This window comes from Littorina saxatilis, linkage group LG15, assembly GCF_037325665.1.
Source record: "Littorina saxatilis isolate snail1 linkage group LG15, US_GU_Lsax_2.0, whole genome shotgun sequence".
Taxonomy (NCBI): domain Eukaryota; kingdom Metazoa; phylum Mollusca; class Gastropoda; order Littorinimorpha; family Littorinidae; genus Littorina; species Littorina saxatilis.
Genome location: NC_090259.1, coordinates 43,627,685 through 43,654,643, shown reverse-complemented (window position 1 = coordinate 43,654,643; position 26,959 = coordinate 43,627,685). Strand labels below are relative to the sequence as shown.

Sequence of the window (26,959 nt, the reverse complement as noted above, 5' to 3'; positions counted from 1 at the left end):
AACTCTGTCAGGTCTTCCTGTGTCTTTCCACCATGCAGCTCGTCGTACAGCATGCCAAACTGGAGAATGAGGCGGCTTGTCGTGGATAAAATTGCTGGCACTTGACAAGGACAACCCCTGCCACTTCCAGGGCCCATGGCAGACAGATGATCTTTCATCGTTTGATACGTGTCATCAACTGTAACAATCACAAAAGCACAATAACTTATTTGTGTGACACTGGCTGCTTAAAGTTAAACTCAAAACTGACACAAAAATGTTTGTTTTTTTTAAATGCAAGCCCTAAGTCCCCTTTCTTGCGTTTAGGAGAATGAAAAAACTTTAGAGATGTAAAAATGTATCAACAAATACATTTAACATCAAAAATACAACGCAAGGTGGCGAGGAAAACACTTTTGGGACTCATACTTGATCTGAAAGACATCGACAGTACCCTTGTAGCAGACGCCAAAAAGGCGTTTGCAGCCAGAGTTACCGTCCTTGCCGAATCTCTGTAGTCACTTCGAACTTTTGAAAGTAAAAGAATAAATGCAAACAAAAGCCATCTTGCAAAGATTTTTAGTCAATTATAAGATATGTTCTTTATTTCCCGTATGGAATCGTTATTTTTTGTACAGTGTATCAAATTTAGCTGTGGTAGTTCGTTGAAGTTTCTTCACTGGTCGCGCTTGCTGTTGTGTAACAGACGCTCGAGTGTTCATGTTCGAACATTCAAAACTATCAAACTTAGATGAGTGAAACTTTAAAAACTATTTACAAGACAAAAAGATTGGAGGTTGGTTCTACCAATCTGGACATTTACTTACCCAAGTATGGACGTAAACAACCGAGGATCGCGAATCTTTCTGCAGCATCGGACTGCTCCGTAAAATCGTCACGCGTCGCCATGTTTAGCCTGCGTTTGACTGGTTCAGAAACGGGGTTCCCACTTTCTACGTCACGGCGCTTCCGCCACAATTCAGTTACGTAAATGATTTGACTATGAGTATTTAGAGCAAAAAACGAACTTTACATCGATATGTATCAATATAGGATTGATATTGTGCAACTAGAAGTTATTTCTTGTTGAAAATCGGTCTTTTTCAACGATGAATTACGGAAACTTGCTCCTTATTGTTTTGTACGAAACTACGCCTGTTCGAAAGAGCCGAGTCTCCCCTTTCATTTGCATATGGTCATGTGATATTTGATTCATTCTGTAAACCGCGCGAGCAGCTGAAAGAAGGTAGGGGGTAGTTCGCGAAAACTCGTCCAGTGTCGCTGAGGCCGGCGCCTGAGAAATTTTGCGTGAATCCTTGTGTTTTTAAACGCGAAATGTGACGTACAAACGATAACACAAAGCAAATAAAATACACAGAACAAGTCAGAAGATATCATTCTTTATTTTCATCACAAAATAAATCATCAGAGGCAAAAGTAAGGTGGTGAAATGGTAGGTGAAAGTTGATGCATTTTCAGAAAAAATGGTACTTCCGCTGGCTTAAAAAATCAGTGGGACTACCTAGTCTCAGTCTCTCTATCTCTCTCTCTCTCTCTCTCTCTCTCTCTCTCTCTCTCTCTCTCTCTCTCTCTCTGTCTCTCTCTCTCACTCTTTCTCTCTCTCTCTCTTTTCAAGTTTTTCCCCTTCCCTCTCTTTCTCTTTCCTGTAGAAGCCTAAGTTTTCACTGTTTCCATGCCAGAGTTATGCACCTTGTTTTTTAAACATTCCACATTTATGCTGTCACCTCTTCCCCCACCCACCCCCCCCCCCCCACCCCCACCCCACCCCACCCTCCTATTCTTTTTTCTCTTGTGTGTAAATACATGTCGTCGAAATTGTTCCCCCTACTTCTAAGTTTTGTGTTAGTATCCCCTGTATTTGATGCACTTTTTTCTGTTCTTTATGTTTCGAAAATTCATCACACTTTTGTGTCTTCAGACTCAGAGAGGGGAGACAACGTTCACCGACCAATCACAGGTGGACATTGAGGCCATCGTTGTCCGTCTGCGATCCAGATTTCCCGATGCCGGCGCTGTCATTAAAGACATTGTCACTATGTGAGTTATGACGAATATGAGCGACAGCAAGAAGGGGAGTTAGTAGGAGGGGTGGTTTGTGTGTGTGTGGGGTGGATTTGAAAAAGCCTAAAGGGAGGTAATGCTCTGTACCAGCTTGCAGATCCAGTAAAGGATACACGAACGAGGAGATCTAATGTTTTTAGTAGTGAAACAGGAAAAGTGGTCAACTTTTCGCTGCTGTTCAACACAGGGCTATGGTAGAGAAGAAGTTTTCTGCCAGACTTTTTCAGTTGGATCGCTTTAAAGGCGATGCAACTTTCACAGAGAATAAAATATCATAAATAAAATGGTGCACTTAGTTTTAGTCTCAGAGGAAGATTCCATAGGATGCACTTGACAGGTTTATTCTGGGAGGAAGTAATTGTGTTCGAAATATGTTGTGTTATAAGGCATTTCTAGACAATGGGTGTGGTTGCAATTTGCTAGGGCTACAGTTTGTTTTGTACAATGGGGGTTAGACTACAGTGCCTTCGCATGTTAGGGTAACAGTGGTACATCAAAGCAGGTGTGGTTACAGCATGTTAGGGTAACAGTGGTACATCAAAGCAGGTGTGGTTACAGCATGTTAGGGTAACAGTGGTACATCAAAGCAGGTGTGGTTACAGCATGTTAGGGTAACAGTGGTACAACAAAGCAGGTGTGGTTACAGCATGTTAGGGTAACAGTGGTACATCAAAGCAGGTGTGGTTACAGCATGTTAGGGTAACAGTGGTACAACAAAGCAGGTGTGGTTACAGCATGTTAGGGTAACAGTGGTACAACAAAGCAGGTGTGGTTACAGCATGTTAGGGTAATAGTGGTACATCAAGGCAGGTGTGGTTACAGCATGTTAGGGTAACAGTGGTACATCAAAGCAGGTGTGGTTACAGCATGTTAGGGTAACAGTGGTACAACAAAGCAGGTGTGGTTACAGCATGTTAGGGTAATAGTGGTACATCAAAGCAGGTGTGGTTACAGCATGTTAGGGTAACAGTGGTACATCAAAGCAGGTGTGGTTACAGCATGTTAGGGTAACAGTGGTACAACAAAGCAGGTGTGGTTACAGCATGTTAGGGTAACAGTGGTACAACAAAGCAGGTGTGGTTACAGCATGTTAGGGTAACAGTGGTACATCAAAGCAGGTGTGGTTACAGCATGTTAGGGTAACAGTGGTACATCAAAGCAGGTGTGGTTACAGCATGTTAGGGTAACAGTGGTACATCAAAGCAGGTGTGGTTACAGCATGTTAGGGTAACAGTGGTACAACAAAGCAGGTGTGGTTACAGCATGTTAGGGTAACAGTGGTACATCAAAGCAGGTATGGTTACAGCATGTTAGGGTAACAGTGGTACAGCAAAGCAGGTGTGGTTACAGCATGTTAGGGTAACAGTGGTACAACAAAGCAGGTGTGGTTACAGCATGTTAGGGTAACAGTGGTACAACAAAGCAGGTGTGGTTACAGCATGTTAGGGTAACAGTGGTACAACAAAGCAGGTGTGGTTACAGCATGTTAGGGTAACAGTGGTACAACAAAGCAGGTGTGGTTACAGCATGTTAGGGTAACAGTGGTACAACAAAGCAGGTGTGGTTACAGCATGTTAGGGTAATAGTGGTACATCAAAGCAGGTGTGGTTACAGCATGTTAGGGTAACAGTGGTACAACAAAGCAGGTGTGGTTACAGCATGTTAGGGTAATAGTGGTACATCAAAGCAGGTGTGGTTACAGCATGTTAGGGTAATAGTGGTACAGCAAAGCAGGTGTGGTTACAGCATGTTAGGGTAATAGTGGTACAGCAAAGCAGGTGTGGTTACAGCATGTTAGGGTAACAGTGGTACAACAAAGCAGGTGTGGTTACAGCATGTTAGGGTAATAGTGGTACATCAAAGCAGGTGTGGTTACAGCATGTTAGGGTAACAGTGGTACATCAAAGCAGGTGTGGTTACAGCATGTTAAGACGTGTGGGGGGGACACAGTCTTTTTACACAACAGTTTGGTTACAGTGTGATCAGACATTAGTTGTAAGTTGGAATCACAGTGATGTTACACAACAGGTAGGGGTACAGCGGATTTGGACAATGTTTGGTTACAGTGGTTATGTAACGGGTGGGGTTACAGTGTGTTACAGCCATGGTGGGGTCACAGACAATGTTTTGCATTACACAGCAGGTGTGGTGATAGAGAGCTCTGAAAACCTTTGGTTCTGGTCACAAAAGGTGTGGGAATGATGAGGATGATGCGGCCAATCAACTGTTGGAGCTAGGGTTCAAATCCTCGGAGACCCGTTCCCCGCAGCGCTCAACACCTCAGTCCCATGGGTCAGGGTCAAGGTCAAGAACGACGTCGCCGCAGCGGGGCAAGACCTCCACCACCACCTCCCCACAGCGGGCCGCAGCCGTTTCGCCCCAGCGGGCCGCCCCGCCACAGATCCCTGACGTTGAAAAGCGCAGACGTAAGGCATTTCTCAGTGTCACATGCACAGTACTTCTATAGCACTGTCTCGAAACTAACGCGATAGTCGGACAGAGTTGCGCCCCTGGAACGGCAGGTAGTTCCGGTTTGTGTTTGCAACAGCAGACACAGTTACGTTTCCCTCCACCACTAATCTTCTTCTCTCGTTCATTCATTTTGGACCCAAACAAAACAACTGGAACTACCCGCCGACAGCGCCGCAGGCTATGGCAGGGACAGACAACTCTTATCACTTTTGTTTTGAGAAAATGCTATAGTGGAACACCTCTTTTGATAACTCCAACAATCTGAGAAAATCAGCTATTAAATTGGGTGGTCTTAAAGATTGTTCCACTGTGTTAATAAGGTTGCTCTGACAATGATGATGATGATGGAGATGATGATGATGACGACGATGGTGATGATGATTATAGTGTTGACGATGGTGATGATGGAGATGATGATGATGACAATGGTGATGATGATGATGGCGATGATGATGATAATGTTGACGATAGTGGTGATGGAGATGATGATGATGACAATGGTGATGATGGCGATGATGATGATAATGTTGACGATGGTGATGATGATGATAGAGATGATGATGACAATGGTGATGATGATGATGGCGATGATGATGATAATGTTGACGATGGCGATGATGATGATGGAGATGATGATAATGATGATGATGTGCAGGTAAGATCAAGCTGTGTGCAGAGTTTTCGTCCCTGGAGCCGAAGGTGGTACAGATGGCGCTGGAGGCGTGTCATTACGACGAGGAGAAGACCCGTGGCACGCTCAGCCGTGTGGCCGGCAAGTGGCAGTCAAGTTCCTCCAGGTGGGTCAAGGTTTACCTGTACATATTGCAGTGCTATACCTGGGTGTGTGTGTGTGTGTGTGTGTGCATTGGCGTTTGTCTCCATTCTATGTCCATGCACATATGTGCTTCTAGTAGCTTCCACACTCAGGCGGACTTTATTCCATGCCTCAAAAGTAGCTTATGTGTTTTTGTGTCTGTGTGTGAGTTAGTGCATGTGTCTGTTTCTGTGTGTTTGCGTGTGTGCTTTTGAGTGTGTGTGTGTGTGTGTGTGTGTGTGTGTGTGTATGTGTGTGTGTGTGTGTGTGTGTGTGTGTGTGTGTTTGTTTTTTTTATCTTAGGAAGTTGTGATATATGCATGTGTCTCGCTTGCTACATGACATTTTGGTTGACTTGTCTGGGGAAATAGCTTAGTCGGTAGCAGCGCTGACTTCAAAACCAGTTGTCTTTCTCGGCGTGGGTTCAATCCCCACGTTCAGTGAGGGATTTCCCAGAGTCAACTTTGTGCAGACAATCTTTGGTGTCCAAACACCCCCGTGTGCACACAAGCGCACAATAAAGAACCCATGGCTTGGAAACACAAATACACGCATGCAAGAACAAGAAGAAAAAAACGGGTAGTGCTGTACTGTATGGCATCTTGCTTTCCCCATGAGAAAGCAGCCCTAATTTCCATGAGGGTAACCTCACAGGAATACATGAAACCGTATCCTTAATCTTATCCTTATTTTGGTTGATGTGTCTGCCATGACAGCAGTGACAGTCGCCCTGGCACCGCATCATCGACGGCCAGCTCTGCGTCCAGTCGGCCATTCAGCCCGAAGTTCAATGCCGGAGCAGCTTCCCTGGAACCTGTCGCCTTTAGCATCACACCTGATGAGAGGTGACTGTGTGTGTGTGTGTGAGGGGTGGGGGTCGACGTGACCTTGTGAATGTTGATTAAATTACATATTCTTACTCCGAATCACATAAAGAGCATTGACGCAGTCTGAATAGCTAAGGTCTGAAAAGGCTACCCGTCTTAAAGTTTAAAAGGGGAGCAACCCAACCACAAAAAAGGTAAACACAGCTATGGCAACGACCATATACCCGGGGAGTTACCTCCCCTGCCGGGTATGTGACGTCACTCCCATTGCTGCACCACGTGGTACACTCATTCGACATCTTTCAGTTCTGACGAGAGGTCGTGTTTTCCATAGGCTCTGTGCGTTGTTGGAGTTTTCGTAACACCCACCGACCACCTACCCGTCTGCTTTCCCTCTACCTGGTAGTTGGTGAGCTCTTTCCATTTTACCTTACCTATCGTAAGAACTTTTGGCTGGTTATTGATAATTTTCGTCCTTTTCGGACTTGTGAAATTTTGTCAGTAACTGTTGTTGTTGTTGTGTTGGCCGCCATTTGCATTTTGGCCGGCATGGCAGAGAACGCGAGTAGACGTGGCAAGGGCGATGTTAAGGGCAAAATTAAACCTAAATCATCCTCTCAAGGTTCTAAACCTGTGTTAGTTGTCCTTTCGGACAAAGAGAAAAACACTGTCATGTCTGTTACCATTTCTCCTCCCGGACACGCTAGCGCGAGCGGTTCTACTTCTACTTGCGTTACGTCGGCGGCTTGCTCGTCCTCCGTTTCTTCAGACGGGCAAGCTTCACTTGTGTCTTCGTTGTTGAGCTCTTTGGTTCCAGAGATTCGCAGTTTAGTTCGCGACGAACTTAAGCGTGCTACTCCACCGGAAAGCACCGTACATCCGCCTGCAGTGAGCGATGCCCGCTCTTTGGCTTCCTTTTCCGGTTTTGTGGTGACGGCTTCCTGTGCTACCGGAACTTCGACTACTCCTTCGGCTTCTGCTTCCGCGGGGAGCTCTCAAGGTACGTCGAGCTTGTCCTTCGGCTCTAGTGAAGCCACTGGACTGTCCCTGCTGGGACGGAGCTCACCTGGCGCGGGTCACTCCCGCTTCCCTGCTCAGTCTCGTTCAGTACCCATTGAGCGTGAGTTCGTTTCTGAGCAAGGGCGGTTTCCTTCGGAAGTCGCGCTTCCGGGTTTTTCCGGAAGCGAAGGTCCTCCTTCACACTCCCATTCAGCGGCAGGTGTTGGAGTTGACTGTGGACTGGCCTCCGGGCAGCAGGGCTTCCGGCCTCAGTCATCACGACCAGCGTTTCCACATCAAGGTGTGGCTTCGCCGGCCGTGTTTCCGGCTCAGACCGGATCTGCTTTCTCTCTTCCGGGTACTCCTTCTCGGATGTCCTTGGTTGAGAGTCAGCTTCCTGACTACGGACGTTTGGGGCATTCTTCCCTTCACTTTGGTGTTGGGTCGACACCCCTTCCGGTTCCGGCGGCTTCAAGCTTGCCGTCAGCGCTCCCTTCTCTGCCTGCTGGTATGGTTACGGGACATGACGGTTTGCGGTCTGGGGGGTTTCCGGTTTCGGCTTACCCTGACCGCCAGCTTGCTTCCGGTTCTGTTGACTTTGGTCAAGTTGATCATGGCTATTCTGACACTCAGTCGGTAGCCAGTGAGCAACCTCGCTCGGGATTTCCGGCGCAGCTCAAGCGTGCTTTGGAGGCTGCCGCGGAAGTTACTTCCCGGTATTTTCCGGAAGGTGCTTCTGCTAAGGGTTCTTCAACCTCAGCGGCTCCGTCAGCTATGGCTGACTTCCGGTATGCGAAGGAGGGCGACGAGAGCTTCCGCTTTGCCGAGTCTCCTTCTGTGGCATATCAGCTGGCTCAGGTTTTGGCTCGTCCATCTCCTTCCGGAAGTGGTCTCCCCTGCACGCCTGTTCCGTTACTGGTTCCGCACGGTCCAGTTCCGGAAGAGGCTCAGTCTTACCTAGCTTCTATGGCTCACGCTTCTTCTTTTACCCCCTCTGGTCTTAAGAAGTTCGTGCTGCCGAAGTTTTCTCGCAACTTACTGGCTTCTTTTGCTCTTCCGCGTACAACTCTGTCTGTTACGCCGGACTTGCATCCTCTGTTGGCCAAGCCAATCAAGCCTTCCTCGGGTGTGGTCTTGCCTGATCACACTCTTCTGGCTTCTGAAGAGATCAGTCGGCAACTCCTGGAGTTGTCCTCCATCTCGGAGACTCTGATCAGATCTCTCTCTCGCGCTCTTACTGAGACGCTTGATCCTTTCTTGCTCAGTCGTGAGCAGGACGCTGATGACGTGTCCACGCTCCTCTCGGCCCTGGCCAGGGTCAATGAGGAACAGATGCGTCTGTCTGCCCTTCAGTACGTGCACTCTGTTTCGTGTCGTCGGGATTTATTCCTCGCTCACTCTCAGTTTTCTGAGCAAACGACGCTGGACACACTCAGAGCTTCGCCGGTTGTGGAGGGGTCTCTGTTCGGTCCTCTGATTTTCGATGCGCGAAGATCAGAGATCCAGTCCAACAGGGATCAGCAGTTTTCGGACTTCTCCCTTCAGGCTTTCAAGCAGGCTAAGACTTCTAAGCCCAAGCCTCCTCAGGCTTCCGGCTCGTCTAAGCCTGCCGGCACGAAGCAGACAAAGTCTTCTTCTCAACCCTGGAGGGGTTCGAGAAAAAGATCAGCGTCCGGCAGGGGGCGGGGTGGCTCTAGCAGCAAGCCCCACCCCCAATGAAGTGTTCCCGGTTTCACCCTCCCCCCCCGCCCTCCACTCTGGTGATGGCGGGGGGCCCCTCCCGGGCTCTATCACACTGGTCGGCCACCATACACAGCCAGTGGATAGTGGGCGTTGTGGGATCGGGTTTTCGTCTACTTTGGCTGGACAAAAAGGCGCCGCTTTCCCGGCGTCCGCCGGCATGCAAGCCCCCCTCCTCGCAGGAGGCAAGGTCCGTCCTTCAGGCGGAAATTGTCACCCTGGTGCAGAAGGGCGCGGTGGAGAAAGTCCTAGACCACAGCTCTCCGGGCTTCTACGGGCGGCTTTTTGCCGTTCCCAAGTCGTCAGGAGGGTGGCGTCCCGTCTTGGACCTATCGCAGCTCAACACTTTCTTGAGAACGATACGGTTCAAGATGGAGACGCCGGCTTCGGTCAGGGACTCCCTCCGTCCAGGAGACTGGGCGACCTCCATCGATCTGACAGATGCATACTTTCATATTCTCATGCATCCGTCCGACCGGAAATGGCTCCGTTTCCGGTGGGGCGATCAGATCTTCCAGTTCCGCGCTCTTCCCTTCGGGCTGTCTCTCGCACCGTGGGTCTTCACCATGGTCGTGAGACAGCTATGCGCACTGGTGAGGTCGCAGGGTATCCGGCTCAGGGCATATCTGGACGATTGGCTCATCATGAACCAAAGCCGGACAGGTTGCTCGGGTCATACCCAGTCTGTTCTTCGTCAAGCCCACTTGTTGGGCTTTTCGATCAACACAACAAAGTCGGAACTGATTCCGTCGCAGACGTTCACTTATTTGGGAATGTCTTTCAGCACGGTCCCTTGGACTGTCCAACCCTCTCAGCGGCGGGTGGACAAGCTCCAAGCGCTTATCAGGTCCACTTTGCCTCTCCTGCGGGCTTCCCTCCGGACGCTGGCATCCATCTTGGGACAGATGGAATCCATGGCTCTCTTGGTGCCTCTGGGCAGAGTTCACAAGCGGCCTCTTCAGCTTGCTCTGAAGCCGTACGTGGACTCTGCTCATGTGGACTGGAACGTCCTCGTCCCTCTCCAGGGATGGTTCCAGTCAGCGACCCTTCCGTGGTTGGACTCGGACTGGGTCTGCAGAGGTGTGCCGATCGCCTTGCCTCCCCCAGACACGGACCTCTTCACAGATGCGTCTCTGTCGGGTTGGGGAGCGCACACAGACCGACAGACTGCGTCGGGCCTGTGGTCGGCAGAGCAGAGCCACTGGCACATCAACCTGCTGGAGCTCGAGGCTGTGGCCCTTGCTCTGGAGGAGTTTCGGCCCTCCCTTCACGCCCATCATGTTCGTCTGTTCACAGACAACACGACTGTGGCAGCTTATCTGAACAAGCAGGGGGGGTCGCGGTCCCCTTCTCTTTCGAGAAGGACCTGCGAGATTCTGGTCTGGTGCTGGCACCATCAGATCACTCTCACAGCCAGGTACCTTCCGGGGAGCTTGAACACTTTGGCGGACGCGCTCAGTCGCTCCGACAAAGTGCTTCAATCAGAGTGGACGATCACTCAAGGGGCACTGCTTCGCCTTTGGGCCCTCGTCCCAAAGCCTCTGGTGGATCTCTTTGCCACCCGTTTCTCGAAGAGGCTGTCAATCTTCGTCTCGCCATTCCCGGATCCCGAGGCTTGGCAGACGGATGCATTGGCCTTTCCCTGGACAGGGCTTCAGGCCTACGCCTTTCCTCCCTTCCAGCTACTCAGTCGAGTACTTCGGAAGGCGGAAATGGAGGGTCCGGATCTCCTGTTGGTCGCTCCTCTGTGGCCGTCTCAGGTTTGGTTCCCGGACCTTCTAAGGCTCGCCCACGGTCCACCAGTTCCGCTCTTTCTCACAAAAGGGGAACTGGTGCAGCCTCACACCGGCATACCACACGAGGATCCCTCGTCTCTGAATCTTCACGTGTGGCGGTTGTCCGGTCCTTTCTGAGGCGTTCTGGTGCGTCTGAGCAGACTCTCGACTTAGTGGAACGCTCTCATAGGGCTTCTACGTCGTCAGTCTATGCTTCCCACTGGAAGGCCTGGGTTGCCTGGTGTCAGGCCCAGGGTTTGAACGCGCTAGCCCCTCGGTCTATGCACGTGGCAAACCATCTTTCTTCGCTTGCGTCTCAAGGAGCCTCTGCTTCCTCCTTGAGAGTTAGAAGATCTGCCATTGCGGTAACCTTACGCCAGATGGGCCGCTCTATTGACGTCAGTGGAGTCATTTCACGGGTGATTAAGGGCGCTGCCCTTAAAGAGATTTCTACTCGTTCCCCCATGCCAAAATGGGATCTTTTCCTGGTGCTCGAGTTCTTACGTTCTGCAGGATTTGAACCTCTGGTCACGGCGAGTTTCGCTAACCTGACGCGCAAAACTCTTTTTCTGCTACTAGTAGCTTCTGCGCGCAGAGGAAGTGAGATCCATGCGCTCTCTGGAAACCCGGAGGATATCTCTAAAGAACCTGATGGTTCTATTTCCTTGCGTTTCCGGCCACATTTTCTGGCTAAGAACCAGACCCCTGACCAGGCCTCGCCTCTGGTTCGCGTCAAACCTCTGACTAGCATACTGGCTCCTGGAGATCCGGACGCCCTTAATTGTCCTGTGCGAGCCCTTGACATCTACCTTGCCCGGTCTCAACCGCTTAGGTCGAAATCTCAAAAACTCTTATTTATCTCCATTAATACTGTGAGAAATAAGGATATTGCAAAGACGACAATGGCTCGGTGGGTGTCCGCTCTGATAAAACAAGCATATGAGTGGAACCTTGCGGAAAAGGGGGGGGCACTGCCTGCTTTCCCTCTGAACTCTGCTAGAGCTCATGAAACCAGAGCTTGGGCGTCATCTTTGGCCGTCCTATGGTCACGAAAGCTGGACGAGGTTCTACGCACAGCCTACTGGCGTTCTGAGGATGTCTTTTTGAACTTTTACCTCAGAGATGTCTCCGCTGTTCGGCAAGATGGTTCAAGAACGCTACCTGCCTTAATCGCAGGTGGCCAGTTCATTTCAAGGGTTTGAGGTGAGTTTGGTTTTTCATTCCCGCCGCCTTGTTGATGCTATCTGCTCTTTATGTGATTCGGAGTAAGAATATGTAATTTAATCGAAAATTTGTAAGTAAATTTTCATTTCATTAATATACTTACCCGAATCACATAGTGTATTCCCTCCCGCCAACCCCGCTTATGATATTTTAGTTTTCTTTAATGTCGAATGAGTGTACCACGTGGTGCAGCAATGGGAGTGACGTCACATACCCGGCAGGGGAGGTAACTCCCCGGGTATATGGTCGTTGCCATAGCTGTGTTTACCTTTTTTGTGGTTGGGTTGCTCCCCTTTTAAACTTTAAGACGGGTAGCCTTTTCAGACCTTAGCTATTCAGACTGCGTCAATGCTCTTTATGTGATTCGGGTAAGTATATTAATGAAATGAAAATTTACTTAAAAATTTTCGATTTTGTGTGTGTGTATGTCTGGGGAGGGGGGGTGTAGGTGTGTTTTTGTGATTGTTGGTCTTTGTAAGTGAGTTTATCCTCCATACGTGAGAGAGACCACTCATGAGATAACAATATCGTTCAAACCACATGTGTGGAGATCATTTAAATGAGATCATGTCAAACTAGTCTGGTAGAGATCTGCTTTTTCACTGCTTATGATGTCAAAGTCACAAAGACAAAGGTCATTAGAGGGCTTACTTCCCTTTGTTTATCAGTTGTCATTTCTAATTTCTTGGAGAGAGAGAGAGTGAGTGCTGAGTTGTGAATAAAAAGGATTAATTTCTGTCGTTTGGGTTTCAGAGTGTCTTCAGCGGTAGGGAGTGAGAGGTACCGCCCTTCAACTGCAGTGACTTCGGGCGGCAGGAAAGCGACAGCAGGGAGTTCTGGAATATCAGGACAGCAGAGGCACCAGCACCAGCATCGCGCTAAGCACGTTACCAAGTACGTATTGCACTGCTGTCCGCTTGTCAATTTTTTTGCTGCTCTTTTTTTGTACTGTGGAACCCCCCCTTTTCAGACACCCCCCCCCCCCCCCCCCTTCCCTTAAGTTAATGTTGTAGTGTTTCGTTTGTCTTGATGTTACATGCACCACCACTGCAATTTCTCCATGTGAGATAATAAAGTTGATTTGATTTGATTTGAATTTAAGACTTCCTCCCTTTTAAGACCTTGCTTTTTTTATATTTTCTGTTGATAATCTGTGTAAATGTACCTCCATTTAAAGACATCCTCCTTTTTAAGACCTGATTTTCTCAGATTTGGGGGGTCTTCAAAGGGGGGTTCCACTGTATTGCCAAGTTATTTCAGGGCAAATGATAGGCAGAACTAAGCAGCTTCTGTTGAAGACTGAGTGTTCACCTTAGACAATGACTTTGGTGCCAGGATGAGCGAGCAGCTGCTGACAACTACCAACGATTTGCTGAACCATCTGGCTTCCACCTCCGCCTGTTGTCCTGACAACCAGCACTCCCCCGTGCACTCCCCCAAACACTCCCACTCCCCCTCTCCCTCCTCCTCCCCTGTGGGCAGGTTGGTTCTCTGTGATCGGTGTTGTTAGGCATGGTCGGTGTTGTGCTCGCAGTCAGTTACATAGACAACTTCATTTTGCTGTAGTAGGTTTTATCAGTCAGTTGCATGAATGTGCTGCTCACTTTCTTGAGCAATCAGTTGCATGAACAAGTTTATTTTGCTGCTGTTGATTTTCTCAGTCAGTTTTGATAGTTTTCTCAGTGTCAGGTCTGAGGCATGCATTCATGTTAACCCTTGCGATTTGCACGTAAGTCTTACGTTTTTTCCATGTTTTTCCAGTTGTACGTCGTAACACCACAATCTTACGTTTTTTCTCAAACTCGCAAAAATCTTACATTTTTCCCCCTCAAAATCGCATTATTTAATGCATGTCAACCTCTATCACACACTTACCATTGTAAAAGCCTCTTCACACCATAAGACAGGACCAAACACCACCAAAATCGCAATAAAATTACGTTTCTGCGAGTCCGTTTGCTTTTGTTTTTGGATCTGCGTTCCGCATGATTCTCAAATGGATCACTTCTTGTTTCAACTGTCTAATATAACAAGGGAGATAACTAAAATGCTTATAAGTCACAGACGCTCAAAAATGGCATCTCTTGAACTACGATTTCTTATGGTTTTTGGTCCTGTCTTATGGTGTGATGAGGCTTTTACTATGGTAAATGTGTCATATAGGTTGACATGTATGGGCATGTTTGCGTCATAGAGTGAAAGCTCTCTTTTTGACTCACATGCGAAGCAAAAGTGAGTCTATGTACTCACCCGAGTCGTCCGTCCGTCCGTCCGTCCGGCCGTCCGGAAAACTTTAACGTTGGATATTTCTTGGACACTATTCAGTCTATCAGTACCAAATTTGGCAAGATGGTGTATGATGACAAGGCCCCAAAAAACATACATAGCATCTTGACCTTGCTTCAAGGTCAAGGTCGCAGGGGCCATAAATGTTGTCTAAAAAACAGCTATTTTTCCCATTTTCTCTGAAGTTTTTGAGATTGAATACCTCACCTATATATGATATATAGGGCAAAGTAAGCCCCATCTTTTGATACCAGTTTGGTTTACCTTGCTTCAAGGTCAAGGTCACAGGAGCTCTTCAAAGTTGGATTGTATACATATTTTGAAGTGACCTTGACCCTGAACTATGGAAGATAACTGTTTCAAACTTAAAAATTATGTGGGGCACATGTTATGCTTTCATCATGAGACACATTTGGTCACATATGATCAAGGTCAAGGTCACTTTGACCCTTATGAAATGTGACCAAAATAAGGTAGTGAACCACTAAAAGTGACCATATCTCATGGTAGAAAGGGCCAATAAGCACCATTGTACTTCCTATGTCTTGAATTAACAGCTTTGTGTTGCATGACCTTGGATGACCTTGACCTTGGGTCAAGGTCACATGTATTTTGGTAGGACAAATGTGTAGAGCAGTTCTTAGTGTATGATGTCATTGCTAGGTTTAGTTATTTGACCTTGACCCTGAAGGTCAAGGTCATGTAAAGGTCAAGGTCAAGCATGTGAGTCGTATGGGCTTTGCCCTTCTTGTTCTTCTTCTTCTGCGTTCGTGGGCTGAAACTCCCACGTACACTTGTGTTTTTTGCACGAGTGGAATTTTACGTGTACAGTAAAACCTGTCTCTAACGGACACCCTTGGGGAATGGTAATAGTGTCCCTATTAGACAGGTGTCCCTTCTTCACAGGTGGAGGGGCCGGGGCAATATTTTACAAAGAGCACGTAAAATGAACAAGACACTTTTTGTCAGTCCTGTAGTATGTATTTATTGGATTGAACATGAGACTCACTGAAAATGTGAGTAAACAAATGATACATGTAGCAAACAACAACAACAACAACAACATCCCCCCCCCCCCCCCCCCCCCCCCCCACCTACCCTGTTCCCTACACACACTGTGCATTCAAACTTACGCAAGTCGGACGTCACAAAGCTAAAAATAGCTGACTCTTCATCAGTCATTCAACGGGAAATTCCGCAGTGTGTCTCGACCAAATTAATTGGGTCAGCTCTTGTTTCATTCAGTTTTTCTAGTCTCAGCATAAATGCATGGAACAGAAATTTAGCTGTGTTAACTATTGTTTCCTTCGAACGATTGCTTACAAAGAGAGAGAGATCGAGAGAGAGATTAGTAGGAGGGGGGAAGGGGGGAGTGGTAAATGATAAATGGTTGCCATACCACTCCCATACCACGTTGTTCAGGTCTTCATATTGCGTTTTCCGACGTTTCACAGTTTTTTGGTCGATTCGCGCACCGGACTCCCACTCCTTCATCACGTCTTCTTTTTCCGATTTGATCCTCGCGATCTGTGTTTTACCACATCCCATCTCCTTCGCCACATCTCGGCATGATTGGCCGCTATCTAGTTTTTTCAAGGCAGCGACACGCTGCTCTGAAGTCAACGCTTTTCTTTTTCCTGCTGGAGATTCCATTTTCAAACACAGTAGTCTACTGTTGCTTTTGGTTGTGACTGTATCCACAATGCAGAAAAGCGAAAGAGCGAAAGTGAGTGAAGCGAAAGTGAGTGAGCGAAAGTGGGTCTCCATCTAAACAAGCCACTGATTGGTCAGAAAAGGGACAGGACAACCAATCAACAACCATTTGTGCTACGGCTACGGCTGCCGAGCACTGACTGCATAACAGTCGAGTTTTCGAAGTTGCGTTTTTATGTACGTTGTGTCTGTTTGTGACAGTGTTTACACTTCCTACGGTCCGAAAAATCGTGTCCGCGTCCGTAAGTGGCAGGTGTCCGCCCGTTAAAGGTTAGTTATTGTTGAAATCGTGTTCGTGCCATGATAAACTGTCCGTATGTAGCAGGTGGCCGTTACAACAAGGGTCCGCTAGACTCAGGTTTTACTGTATGACCGTTTTTACCCCGCCATTTTGGCAGCCATACGCCGCTTTCGGAGGAAGCATGCTGGATATTTTCGTGTTTCTATAACCCACCGAACTCTGACATGGATTACAGGATCTTTTCCTTGCGCACTTGGTCTTGTGCTTGCGTGTACACACGAAGGGGGATAAGCCACTGGCAGGTCTGCACATAAGTTGACCTGGGAGATCGTAAAAATCTCCACACTTAACCCACCAGGCGGCCGGGACCGGGATTCGAACCCTCGACCTTCCGATTAAGAGGCCGACGTCTTACCACCCCGCCACAGCGCCCGTGTACCTCTCTTTTAAGAACCTCCGTTTTAAGATCTCGTTTTCCCAGATTTGCACTTCATAAAGTCTGTACATGTACCTCTGTTTTAAGACTCCTTCCATTATACGACCTAATTTTTGCAGATTATTTGATGTCTTGGAACAGAGGTTTTATTGTACATATCGTCGGTGGCCTTCGAAGACCTCGTATCTTCAAAATCATAGTTCTGAGATAATGAGTGTTTTAAAAATCAAATTAATCTTCACCAGATCAAAACGTGTAGATACGAGGTTTTCACTTTTTTGTTTTGAACTTTTTTGTTTTGAATTTAAGGAACAATTACGAGGATTTTCAACAGACTCGCAGGGATTCAAACAGACAATACGAGGTTTTCCCGCTAATGTCGCTAATGTCTCAACACCCAACGGCAATACGAGGTTTTTAAAATCAGGGGAAAAAGACCTTTGCAAAATAGATAGAGTTACAAGCTTTTCACAGATGATAGGAAAAAAATCAAGGGACAAAACCATGCAAAAATCCGAAAATCGGGAAAATGTAAGTTACGAGGTCTTCGAAGGCCACTGACGATATATATATATATAGTATTGCTGTTTTTCTCAGTCAGTGTTGTTTGGCATGATTCCGTTGGGTTGCTGGTATTGGGAGTCACCTTGCTAAAGTGGGTTTATGTTGCTATTGCTGAGTTTCTCAGTAGGCTTTGTTTGTTTCCTTGGTTTGCATGGTTTTTGTGTGCAGTGCTGGTTTCTTCAGTCAGTGGTGTTTGACGTGTTACCATGGCTAATTTTCACGATCAGTTGCGTTAGATCTAAGTCGGGGTCGATCATACCTGGGAACATGCCCTTAATGATTTTACCGTGAGGGCGTTAAACAACACTTTTCATCTTTGCGTTAGATGTCGTTTATGTTGCTGCTGATGAATGTTTTTGTAGTTGCTTGCATTGGGCCTGTTTGTGTTGTGTAGCTGGTTTTCTCAGTCAATTTTCTGAGGCATGTTTGTCTTGGTGTCAGTAGTTTTCTCAGTCAGAGTTGGTTGACATGTTGCTGATTTGGGCAGAAAGTGGTGTTACTGTTGGGCATGTTGGTGTTGTGTTGTCGGTTTTCTTGGTTGGTCTGTTGTGTTAGCTGTGTTAGTGGTACGTTGGTGGTTTTTACAGTAAGCAGTGTTGCTTATTTTGTTAGTTTAGTCAGGTGTGCTGGTATTTGATTGTTGGATTTCTTGGTAAGGGGTATAAATATGTTTGTGTTGATTTGCTGGTTTTCTCAGTCAAAGAAGTTAGCAGTATTGTGTATGCACGTTTTTGAGTGTTTTTTTGTTGTTGTTTGTTTTTTAATGGTCTGTGGTGTTATTTGTGATTGTGTGTTGCATGGAGTCTTCAAATTGGGTCAAATTAAAGAGGTTATGAACAGAATAAGTGAGAAAAGAGGGTCTTAAAAGGGAGGCAGTCTTAAATTGGAGGGTCTTTAAAAAAAAAAAGGGGGGGGAGGTTGTTCCGTACTCTGGTGGTGTTGCTTGTAAGCTGGGTGTGGTTAACTCAGTTGAGAATTGTGCAGACCATCATAACCACTGGTCATTTCACTCTTTCTTCTTTTTCTTTCTATGTTGATATTGTTGTTGTTGTTTCTAGAATATTAAACTTGATGCTGTTTTATTCCGACCAGTGTCAGGGAGGGCGGCCACCAGAAGGACAGCGGTAGGCAAGTGGTGACCAGTCAGCCGCAACCCCAGCCACGAGGCAGAGCCAGTCAGTCGCAACCACAGCCACAAGGCAGAGCCAGTCAGCCACGACCGCCAGCCCAACACACTGGCTCCGCTCTGGCCCACGGTCCTGATCCCTCTGTCCATGTGGGACACGACCGCTACCTGCAAGCTGGGCCCGACCCCACTCTGCTGCTGTGAGTCTTAAGGCCATGTCAGACGCAAAACACAAAACAGCGTGTTTCTCATGTGACATCTCCCCAAAAAGCGTTTCGGAAAACGCTGTTTTGGGTTTTAGAGCATGTTCTAAAATCTGAAAACATGTTTTGGTAGTCAGCCAATGAACGCGGACGATCAACTCACGTGACTCGGTTTCCGACACCACGAAGAGAGACGAAAATGGCTGACCCAGATGTGGTACCGATTCAGGGTAGTACCGGGCCCCTGAATCCTAACTAGAGTCTATGGATCCTGTCACGTTTGACGAGAGGCAATAAAATCAGTGGGCTCTGCCAGCCGTATTGTTTACAAACCCGAACACAGGGCGGTAGCTGGACGGGTCAAGCTGACACTGACTGACATGTCTGAAAACACGCAGCGCGCTTCATCTGTGTGTTTCGCATGTGACATCCCCTCTTTAAAATCATGTGTTACCCTGACGTTTTGAGATGGAGTTTTTGTCGAAAACATCGTTTTGTGTTTCGCGTCTGTCATCGCCTTAACACTATATTGCTGTGCTTGTCTGTGAGTGTTTGGATTGATGTACAAGTAAGTCCCCACCCCGGAATACAAATATTCGAATTTTCCGAGCACTCTCCGGTCCATCAAGACTGAAATGGGTACCTGACCCTATATGGGCACCGCCCTCATAAAGCTGACCCCAGAGTTGTTGAGATCTTTAATATCTCACTCCCCTACGACCAAAAATGGTTATGAGACTTCCTTTACCTTACCTTTTTTACAATTTAAAGAGCTGGCCTTGTTTTTCCTAATTTGTTTCTAATTCTGTATTTGTGTGTTGTATTTGTTGTCTGTTCCTTAATCTAAACAACGAAGTGACTGTGGTAAGATGAATAAAGTTAAAAAAACAAAGGAATACTGTACTCACCGATACAAGAACGAGACAAGACGGTACGAATTTTCGCTTATGGAAGCTTCATAGCGAAAATTCGTACCGTCTTGTCTCGTTCTTGTATCGATGAGTACAGTATTCCTTTGTTTTTATATTTAGTCAAGTTTTGACTAAATATTTTAACATCGAGGGGGAATCGAAACGAGGGTCGTGGTGTATGTGCGTGTGTGTGTGTCTGTGTGTGTGTGTGTGTGTGTGTGTAGAGCGATTCAGACTAAACTACTGGACCGATCTTTATGAAATTTGACATGAGAGTTCCTGGGTATGAAATCCCCGAACGTTTTTTTCATTTTTTTGATAAATGTCTTTGATGACGTCATATCCGGCTTTTCGTGAAAGTTGAGGCGGCACTGTCACGCCCTCATTTTTCAACCAAATTGGTTGAAATTTTGGTCAAGTAATGTTCGACGAAGCCCGGACTTCGGTATTGCATTTCAGCTTGGTGGCTTAAAAATTAATTAATGACTTTGGTCATTAAAAATCTGAAAATGGTAAAAAAAAATAAAAATTTATAAAACGATCCAAATTTACGTTTATCTTATTCTCCATCATTTGCTGATTCCAAAAACATATAAATATGTTATATTCGGATTAAAAACAAGCTCTGAAAATTAAATATATAAAAATTATTATCAAAATTAAATTGTCCAAATCAATTTAAAAACACTTTCATCTTATTCCTTGTCGGTTCCTGATTCCAAAAACATATAGATATGATATGTTTGGATTAAAAACACGCTCAGAAAGTTAAAACAAAGAGAGGTACAGAAAAGCGTGCTATCCTTCTTAGCGCAACTACTACCCCGCTCTTCTTGTCAATTTCACTGCCTTTGCCATGAGCGGTGGACTGACGATGCTACGAGTATACGGTCTTGCTGAAAAATGGCATTGCGTTCAGTTTCATTCTGTGAGTTCGACAGCTACTTGACTAAATATTGTATTTTCGCCTTACGCGACTTGTTTAACTTAAGTCTGTTCCTTAGTCAAAGATCTGTGAATGTTTTATTTGAATAAAATGTTCTGCAGAATAACTTTTCTTCCCTTTGAGTTTGAATTAGGTCAGATGTGCAACTACTTCTATGAGAGTCCTGTATGGTTTTGTCATTTTCTGTCAGTAATTTGACTAACTAACTTTTTTTTTAAAAAATTTTTAATTCTTGATTGTGGAATGTTAAGTCTGTTGTGAATTAGTGGTTGGAATTTTCTGATTTCAGGGGAGGCTCTGATGGAGCAGACGGTCCCAATCCAGAGTATTACCAGGGTACCAACCCTGAGTACCACCATGGCAACGTACCCGACCTGGCTGCGGGAGCGTGTGGCGCCTTTGGCCACAACCCTACCCTGCGCTGTGCCGACGAACACCCGCGTCTGGCCGACATGGGACAACGCTATATGCAGACCTCCATTTGAGGAGCACTTCACCACCCAACACCCCATTTGGAAATGGGGCGACCTTCACTGCAGGCCTATGCATGAATGATGCTTCATCACTTGACATCCCCGTTTGAAATCTAATGCCTTTTCCTGCAGATCTTTTTTTGAGTAGTTCTTCGCCATCTTACACCTGTTTCCGAAATGGAATGACCCAAACTGCAGACTTCCATTTCAATACAGTGAAACCCCCCTTTTAAGACCTTCGAAAAAACTGAGAAAATTAGGTCTTAAAAAAAGAGTCTTAAATTGGGGGTAATTTTCAATCAATCAATCAATATGAGGCTTATATCGCGCGTATTCCGTGGGTACAGTTCTAAGCGCAGGGAATTTTTTTTTTTTTTTTAAATTTTAATTTTATGCAATTTATATCGCGCACATATTCAAGGCGCAGGGATTTATTTATGCCGTGTGAGATGGAATTTTTTTACACAATACATCACGCATTCACATCGGCCAGCAGATCGCAGCCATTTCGGCGCATATCCTACTTTTCACGGCCTATTATTCCAAGTCACACGGGTATTTTGGTGGACATTTTTTTTATCTATGCCTACACAATTTTGCCAGGAAAGACCCTTTTGTCAATCGTGGGATCTTTAACGTGCACACCCCAATGTAGTGTACACGAAGGGACCTCGGTTTTTCGTCTCATTCGAAAGACTAGCACTTGAACCCACCACCTAGGTTTGCAGAGGTTTTAACGGAAAGTCCGAGAAAGTGAAATCTTTTAAAGGGGGGGGGGGGGGGAGTCTTAAATTCTTAAATTAAGGTGTCTTAAAAGGGGGTTGCCTCTGTAGTCCTTCACCATCTTACATCTGTTTTCAAAATGGAACGACCCAAACTAAATAGTGCTTCACCACCTAGCACTCCCTTTAGAAATGGAATGACCCAAACTGCAGACTTCCATCTGAATAGTGCTTCACCACCTAGCACTCCTTTTAGAAATGGAATGACCCAAACTGCAGACTTCCATCTGAATAGAGCTTCACCACCTAGCACTCCTTTTAGAAATGGAATGACCCGGCAGGGATTCGAACCCACGACCTTCCACTTGGGAGGCCGGCATCTTATCCACTAGGCCACTGCGCCACTTTCTTATTTGACTTCATTAGTGTAATGGGTAAATTTGTTGTACATTTTCTTCTGCCTGAAAAAAAAAAGTTCATAATACGCTCGATGTGATATAGCACGATGTACTTTTTTCGTGTCTTTTATTCATGATGTTTAGAATGTGATTTTGCTATGATGTTGTTATTGTTTTTTATCGTCTCTTTGTGCCATTTATAATGTGTTGAATGTAAGACACAGAGAATTTAATTTTTTCTCTGCCTTTTTTTGGTTTTTAATATGTCAAATGCGCTGCATAGTTAATGTACAGTGGGACCCCCTATTAGGACACCCCCCCCCCCCCCCCCTAATTTAAGACTCCATCCTTATTCAGACTTTTTTTTCAGACTTTCTGTTCATAACCTCTGTTCATAACCTCTGTAAAATTACCCCCATTTTAAGAATACAGTGAAACCCCCCTTTTAAGACTTCCTCCTTTTTAAGACCTTGCTTTTTCAGATTTTCTGTTCATAACCCCTGTAAATGTACCCCCCATTTTAAGACCCCCTCCTTTTTAAGACCTGATTTTCTCAGATTTCTGAAGGTCTGAAAAGGGGGGTTCCACTGTTCCTAGTTCTCTTCCTGTGTCGCTTGTGATGCGGTCAATGCAATATAGACACAATGTCATTTATTTCTAGCCTTCATTCCTGTCAGTGCATAATGCGTAAACTGTCCATTATTGTGGCATTATCTGTTTGTGTATATTTTGTATATTTTGTATAACTTTGCTCAGCATAATTGTTGCGCAGCCGGAATATTACTAAACAGACATTGTAACGGTTCTGTTCTTACTCAGGTCTGTAAAGCTTATTTTGTTGTGGTTGTTGATCAGTTAGGGCAATTCTGCTTTTTGAGTCACTTGAGAAAAAGTGACTATGTAATCGGTCAGTGTTAGTCTGTCCGGCCGGCCGTCCGGCCGGCCGTCCGTAGACACCACCTTAACGTTGGACTTTTCTCGGAAACTATCAAAGCGATCCGGCTCATATTTTGTTTAGTCGTGACCTCCAATGACCTCTACACTTTAACGATGGTTTCGTTGACCTTTGACCTTTTTCAAGGTCACAGGTCAGCGTCAAAGGAAAAATTAGACATTTTATATCTTTGACAAAGTTCATCGGATGTGATTGAAACTTTGTAGGATTATTCTTTACATCAAAGTATTTACATCTGTAGCCTTTTACGAACGTTATCAGAAAAACAAGGGAGATAACTAGCCTTTTCTGTTCGGCAACACACAACTTAACGTTGGGCTTTTCTCGGAAACTATAAAAGTGACCGGGCTCAAATTTTATGTGAACGTGACTCCCAGTGACCTCTACACTTTGACGTCTGCTTTGGTGACCTTTGACCTTTTTCAAGGTCACAGGTATGTCTTGAAGGAAAAAAATTGAAATATCATATCTCTGAAACTATTCATCGGATTTGATTCAAACTTTATAGGATTATTCTTTACATCAAATTATTTACATCTGTATTGTGTTGTGAATAGCAATTTCTTCCTGTCCATCTGATGCCTCATATAATATTCAGAACTGCGAAAGTGACTCGATCGAGCGTTTGCTCTTCTTGTTCATTTATGGGCTGAAACTCCCAACGGTTTCTACTTGTTTTACCTGTAAGCAGCCATACGCCGCTTTCAGGGGATGCATGCTGGGTATTTTCGTGTTTCTATAACCCACCGAACTCTGACATAGATTAGAGCATCTTTTCCTTGCGCACTTGATCTTGTGCTTGCGTGTACACACGAAGGGAGATAAGGCACTGGCAAGTCGGCACATTAGTTGACCTGGAATATTGTAAAAATCTCCAACCTTGACCCACCAGGTGCGGCCAGGATTTGAACCCACGACTTTCTGCTTGGGAGGCCAGATGTCTTATCCTCTAGGTCATTGCGCCTGTCCGTTAGGGCAATGATATTGCTGAGTTTTATAGTTTTCAGCAAATTTGCCAAAATAGTCTTAAGTAATTTTCTGAAGTTTAAAGCAGTCCATTCTGTCACCTCTCCCTCGCTGTGAATTGTTTTTAAAGCAGATCTGCCAAAATGACGGCAACATCTCGGGTGATTTGAAAGAAGTTTAGGCCTTTTGCTGACATGCGTGTAGTGTGTGTGCTGAATGATGGCTGTTCCTTTGAAAGTGGGCACAATTGTTTTTGTACCACAGTGGATTCAGACCTCAACAAATCTCAGAAAATCAGGTCTTAAACCAAAAGGAGTCTTAAAGATAGGGGTACATTGACAGAGGTTGTCAACACAAAGTCTCAGAAAACAGGGTCTTAAAGAGGAGGGAGTACCCCCTGCGGGTTAGGGGGAAGAATTTACCCGATGCTCCCCAGCATGTCGTAAGAGGCGACTAACGGATTCTGTTTCTCCTTTTACCCTTGTTAGGTGTTTCTTGTATAGAATATAGTCCATGTTTGTAAAGATTTTAGTCAAGCAGTATGTAAGAAATGTTAAGTCCTTTGTACTGGAAACTTGCATTCTCCCAGAAAGGTAATATATTGTACTACGTTGCAAGCCCCTGGAGCAAATTTTTGATTAGTGCTTTTGTGAACAAGAAACAATTGACAAGTGGCTCTATCCCATCTCCCCCCCTTTCCCCGTCGCGATATAACCTTGAATGGTTGAAAACGACGTTAAACACCAAATAAAGAAAGAAAGAAAGTGGAGGGTCAGTCTTATTGGGGGGGTGGGGGGGGGGGGTGGTCTTGAAAGGGAGGTTCCATTTTAACGGAATGGCAGTATGTTGTGGCAGTGCTCAAATGGGCCAAAGTATTATACTACGTCAATTTGTTTAATTTGTTTAATTTGTATGTGACATTACTTCATTTCTTGTTTGTACTTGTGATGATCTGTGGTAGTGAAATATTACAGCATGATATGTGTACCTGTACCTACTTTGTTTTTTGATTGAGTTTTACTTACTGTTGCTCTTTATTAAAACACTTACTTTACAATAATAAAGGAAATTATCGTAAAAATGTTGTACGTTTTATTAAAGTACTTTTTGAGCGTTGCAAAACAAGCACTCACACATGCAAGCCCTGACTGACTAGTGGGCTTTCAACGTCCTCTCAGGTCACCGGGACCTATTTGGGACATTAATTGTAATACGATAATGAACACATGCACGCACACTCGCAAGGCTTTATAAAGATTATGTCAGCTTAAACATGCACAATTACAGTTCTCAGGCCTCTGTCTTCCGTCACTTACGTGTTGTGTTAAAAGGTTTTAGTGCTATCCCTGAACATTTTGTTTTACCTTATTTAATTTTACCGTGATATGACCAAAAATGGGTAAATTTTAACCCTGAACGAGCCTCAGTAATGCACCCCTCTGTGCCAGGTGCATGGTTTTTCACACCTGTCAAATTTTGTTTCACTGTCTTCCTCTGCCAGGTTCAGCCCCATAGGTTAAACTCGGTCACTGACCCCGGTGCAGGAAGTGTTTCCTCTCTCAGATCTATGACAGGGGAACCACCTCTCATAGCAAAAACTGGGTCATTGACCCCTGGGAAGAAGGTCAGTGTCTAAACAAGGCAACCCAGCTATCACAATGGACCTGCCTTTGATCTCGCGGCACACACAGAGCACACATATTTCCACTCTGTATTCTTCCTTTGATGTGCGGCTTATTTTCATTCTTGGACCTCCCCGGTTATGAAATTAAAGGCCCCTCCTGATTTTGGAACCGCAGGAGCTTTCTAGTTTGCTGTTAGGTAGATTTTTGGTTCCTCTTTCCTGTCATGCTCTCTTTTTCTTCATGAATTCTTTTCCTTTTTCTGCCTTCTTGCTCATTCACCTGTATTTTTTCCAAAAATCTCTTCTCTTGCCGCTTGTCTCGCGATTCATGTATAGTTTAATCTGTTAGTGTTCTGATGTAAGTCCAGCAGTAGATAGGTTAAGCCTATTTTAACATACTGGAAACTGGTAATCTTCCAGTAGGTATTAATTTAGTTTTACTAAAGCCTGCTGGGACACAAGTAATGGGTTAGTGCATTTGTAAACAGGAATCGCTTGACAAGTGGCCCCCTTCATTCCCCCCTTCCTCGTCCTGATATGGCTCTGCGTAGTCGGCTGGACGTTAAGCAACAAATAAACAAACAAACAAAAATTCTTGGACCGTTTGTTACCATATACAAGTTTTTTAATTTTGGTGCGCCCTATCGGCCCCCTGCGCCCAATGGGTGACTTGATTACAATTTTGTTTAACAAGAAGGGGGTGTGCCTTATGCGCTGTAGCGCCTTGTAACCCGGAAAATACGGTATGTAAGAAATGTTAAGTCCTTTGTACTGGAAACTTGCATTCTCCCAGTACGTTGCAAGCCCCTGGAGCAAATTTTTGATTAGTGCTTTTGTGAACAAGAAACAATTGACAAGTGGCTCTATTCCATCACCCCCCTTCCCTCCGTCGCGATATAACCTTGAACGGTTGAAAACGACGTTAAACACCCAATAAAGAAAAAAAGAAAGGGTTCAAACTGCGAAAGCTGGAAACGGGTCATTTTAAAAGAAGATGGGGTTATTCGCCAGAGCTTGGTACATGGGCTGAGTTGCATGAACCGAATGTGGGTGCCACCCAAACGAGAGAGAACAAATCGCAGGGTCTGATTGGTTGAAATCACACAAAATCTTAATTTCACCCAATCCAACACTGCGGCTGGCTCCCGTTTGGGTGGTAACTTCCTCGTGCATCTCAGCCCAGGGGAATACATGTCACAAAATGGTCCACAGCTCTGGAGAATAACACAGTACTAACGCTGATGGGGTCTATGTCGACCAAAAGAGTGGTATTCCCTGTAGGTGGAATTCCTGTAGGGGGATTCCCTGAATACAGGGAATCCCACAGGGTGGAGTTCTTCAATACAATGCAAACAATACTCGAATTTCTAAGAAATATCAAAAAAGATCGAAAAACATCAAATTCTACCGATGTCGCTAAGCATCACGTGACTTTCAGCGATATCAGCGAAACACTACAGGAACTACACCTACCTACAGGAAC

The 26,959-nt window shown here is 45.6% G+C and overlaps 1 protein-coding gene across 3 annotated transcripts in view; it reads left to right on the top strand.

Annotated features, from left to right (window-relative positions):
* Window positions 1-24,933, top strand: part of LOC138949400 (E3 ubiquitin-protein ligase Smurf1-like) — a 30,940-nt gene extending 6,007 nt beyond the window's left edge. For 2 of the 3 annotated variants that reach the window (XM_070321221.1, XM_070321220.1), the window contains 8 exons: window positions 1,919-2,037; window positions 4,252-4,487; window positions 5,189-5,330; window positions 6,064-6,192; window positions 12,666-12,806; window positions 13,248-13,394; window positions 18,245-18,478; window positions 20,628-24,933. In XM_070321221.1, coding sequence (XP_070177322.1) covers window positions 1,919-2,037; window positions 4,252-4,487; window positions 5,189-5,330; window positions 6,064-6,192; window positions 12,666-12,806; window positions 13,248-13,394; window positions 18,245-18,478; window positions 20,628-20,823 — 1,344 coding nt within the window. In that variant the 3' untranslated portion in view covers window positions 20,824-24,933. The remainder of the gene's footprint in view (window positions 1-1,918; window positions 2,038-4,251; window positions 4,488-5,188; window positions 5,331-6,063; window positions 6,193-12,665; window positions 12,807-13,247; window positions 13,395-18,244; window positions 18,479-20,627) is intronic. The other variant, XM_070321222.1, reaches the window with a different exon arrangement.
* Window positions 24,934-26,959: the final 2,026 nt, after the last annotated feature.